Here is a 2,968-nt window from a genome sequence, read left to right on the forward strand (position 1 = left end):
AGACTTAAAAAACTATATAAATCTCCCATTGGGAACACATTCTTCCCATTTTCATGTATATAACTCTTGAATCTCGACATCTAAATAAAATGTGAAATTCATATTCGTGTTTTATTTTCCTATAAAAAAATATGTTAGAAAATGTAAAAAATAAAATTTTGAAAATGGGAAGATTCCCCATTGTTTAACTCAGAAAAGGAGGAAGTAACTTGCCATTAATTCCTTCCTTACAAAATCAAGTAACATTCCGATAATTAAAATTATGTCTGACATTAAATTCATTGTTTTGAATAAAAAAATTAGGTTTTTATAAAACGAAAATCCAAATATATAAGTCTACCAAATGATATTATTATATAATAAAAGGAGTTGGAGTGTGTCAGTCGGGTCATCCAACGTCTCTTTGATTCTGTGGATTTAAAATTTAACGGATAGATCATGTATTCAAAATTTGAAATACCAAAAAAAGCTGTGCGTTTTAAAAACAAATATACCCCACCCTCATTAACCTATTCACACCGTTTCCCATCTCCCACTTCTCCATTCCTCTCTCTCACTAATCCCAAATGGGTGGCTGTTTCAGCAAAAAGAAAGCCTCTTCCCCCCATCACAACCCTCAGTCGACCGCGCTTCCTCTTTCTTCTGCACTAACACCATTAGCGGCCGAGCCCAACCTCAAAACCGGAAGCGAGCCCAAGGTTCACCAGGTAACTGAAGAAGAACAGTCTGGGAAAGCAAGCCAAGAGGAGAGCTTGGTGAAGAAGGAGATATTCGTCATAAAACACAGAAAGAGCCATGACAGAGACAAACGCTCCCCTCCGCCGCAAAATCCAACGCAGTCAACCGAAAACGAGCCCGCTTCCTCTGCCTCCACCGAAGGAGGCGTCGTCTGCAACATCAATGCTGCTGTGAGGACGTCCGGCTGCACTAAAGAGGAAGTAGATGCCATTTTGATACAATGCGGAAGGCTTAGCAGAAGCAACTCCTCGGGGAAAACGCCTTCCAGGAAGTACTCCGGTTCCAAGCGAAGTTACGATTTCGATTGCGAAAACGACAATGATATCAGCGCTGCTGCTTCAACTGATTATGGTTCGAGGAAGAAAGGGAATGATAATTTACGTGAAGACGACCGCCCTCGCCACCGGCAATCAAGTAGGTCTTCTTCTCAAGGAAGGAGGAGGACTCCGAGCAGAGAAAGAGACCAGCAGCAACAACGCTCCGGGAGCAGAGAAAGAGTTAACGGCAGCGGTGGTGGAAGACGAGTGAGCCGATCCCCAGGAAGAAGATCAGAGAACACTGAAGGCACCCATGGTAATAATGCTGCCAATGCCAGTAACAGGCCCGGAAAGATGGTCTCTGTTCCGGCAACCGTTTCTTCATTGGCAATGGATAAGAGCAGCAACGGTGTAGAACCTTCCACGACTACTGCTAATGCCATCAAAAGGATCTCTGTGAAGAGGAATGTGGGAGAGGCGGGTGTAGTAGGTGTTTCAAGGAGCGCCGCTTCACCTCGGTCTCAGTCCCCTGCAAGGACTAATAATCTCAAAGGCTGCAATGAGAATCAGCAACAACCAACTCTTAGTCGAAGTTCCTCCAGGAAAGCAGAGCATTCGCCTTATAGAAGAAACCCATTGAGCGAGATTGATCCCAACTCACTTGCATACCCACAGTCAGCTGCCACCAACAAAGGACAAGGAGGAATCAAGGTAGTACTTCCTCTTCATTTTGCTTCAATAGTTTGTTTCTCGATGTTGGTTTAATTACTTACATAAAAGGACTTGTATTTTCAGAAATCGAATGTTGAGATGAACCACAAAGCCAGTGTTCAAGGTAGCAACCATAAAGCTGGCAGCATTGCTACAAATGTTGAAGATGTCAAGACACAGCCACCCAAGGTCGGAGCTGACAATCTGAAACCTCAACAATTAACGAGAAGCAGATCCTCAAGGCGGTCACGGGACCTGGACCTGAATCCAGAAATTTTGTTGAACCCCATCCCATCGTCATACACAACGCTATTGCTTGAAGACATCCAAAATTTTCACCAAAACAACAACAGCAATCCTCCTCAGTTTTCACTCCCAGCGTGCGTGAGCAAGGCCTGCTCCATTTTGGAAGCAGTTGCTGACCTCAACTCCACTACAAGCTCCAACCTCTCTGGTGCATTCTCTGATAGGAAAGGTCTCCCAACAGATGGTTCAAACAAGAACGCCTACAACAACATGACTGTAGAGAGGAAAATGACGGAAGCGGGAGACCCTTTCGTTGAATCCGAGGTAATTGGAAGTGATCATTTGATGGAGCCAAGTTTTCACAAGTACGTGACAGTTAGGAGAGGTGGTGGTGGGGCAGAAATGGAGGAACAAGAATCATCAGGGAGCAATAGTATAGCGGCCAGCGGGCAGCAGCATTGGGGGTTTTCATCCTCCTCGTGGGAACCCAATTCAGCAGATTCAACGGATCGATGGAGTTCAAGGACAAAAAGCAGACAAGAGGACTACAACAGTCCCCTGGGACTCCAGAGGCATGCCTTTGCTGAAGCAGGCAGTGGCATGAAAAAATAGAACTAGAAAGACTCTCTGAACACGAACATGCTGGTGCCAAGATAGAGGCTGCACCAATCGGCTACGAAAGTTCTTCACTCGATTGCATTTGCAATTTGAAGTTGCTGATTTCAATTGTAGACTTTCTTGTATTTGGTTGCTTACTTTACCAACCACTTTTTTCTGCCTATAATTTAATTATTTGAATTTTGCTTCTTCCAATTGTCTATACAGTCTACACCATTACTATTTTGGCTCTGCAAATTTCATCAAAATAAGGTTTTTTTTTTTAGATAAAAAATTTCATCATATAGTCAGCAACTTCATTAAGGCCTGTACTGTGCACACTAACGAAGGGAATTTTAAACAGTGATCTCACTATTTTGGATTTGTATATTTTCAGAACTTTCACATATAATGTTTAA

The 2,968-nt window shown here is 43.2% G+C and overlaps 1 protein-coding gene across 1 annotated transcript; it reads left to right on the forward strand.

The window, feature by feature from the left end:
* The first annotated feature begins 492 nt into the window (after positions 1-492).
* LOC105803657 (uncharacterized protein At1g65710) lies at positions 493-2,765 on the forward strand. Its single transcript, XM_012635997.2, has 2 exons — positions 493-1,706; positions 1,791-2,765. Exons 1-2 carry the CDS (start codon positions 567-569, stop codon positions 2,562-2,564), a joined length of 1,914 nt encoding a protein of 637 aa, XP_012491451.1. The 5' UTR covers positions 493-566; the 3' UTR covers positions 2,565-2,765.
* The last annotated feature ends 203 nt before the right edge of the window (positions 2,766-2,968 follow it).

The sequence above is a fragment of the Gossypium raimondii genome, chromosome 11 (genome assembly GCF_025698545.1).
Source record: "Gossypium raimondii isolate GPD5lz chromosome 11, ASM2569854v1, whole genome shotgun sequence".
Classification (NCBI taxonomy): Eukaryota; Viridiplantae; Streptophyta; class Magnoliopsida; order Malvales; family Malvaceae; genus Gossypium; species Gossypium raimondii.

Excerpts from the sequence above, each read along its gene's own strand:
- LOC105803657 (XM_012635997.2), top strand. The coding sequence starts at position 567 with ATGGGTGGCTGTTTCAGCAAAAAGAAAGCCTCTTCCCCCCATCACAAC. Across the intron at positions 1,707-1,790 it reads AAGGACAAGGAGGAATCAAG|AAATCGAATGTTGAGATGAA; the intron begins GTAGTACTTCCT and ends TTGTATTTTCAG.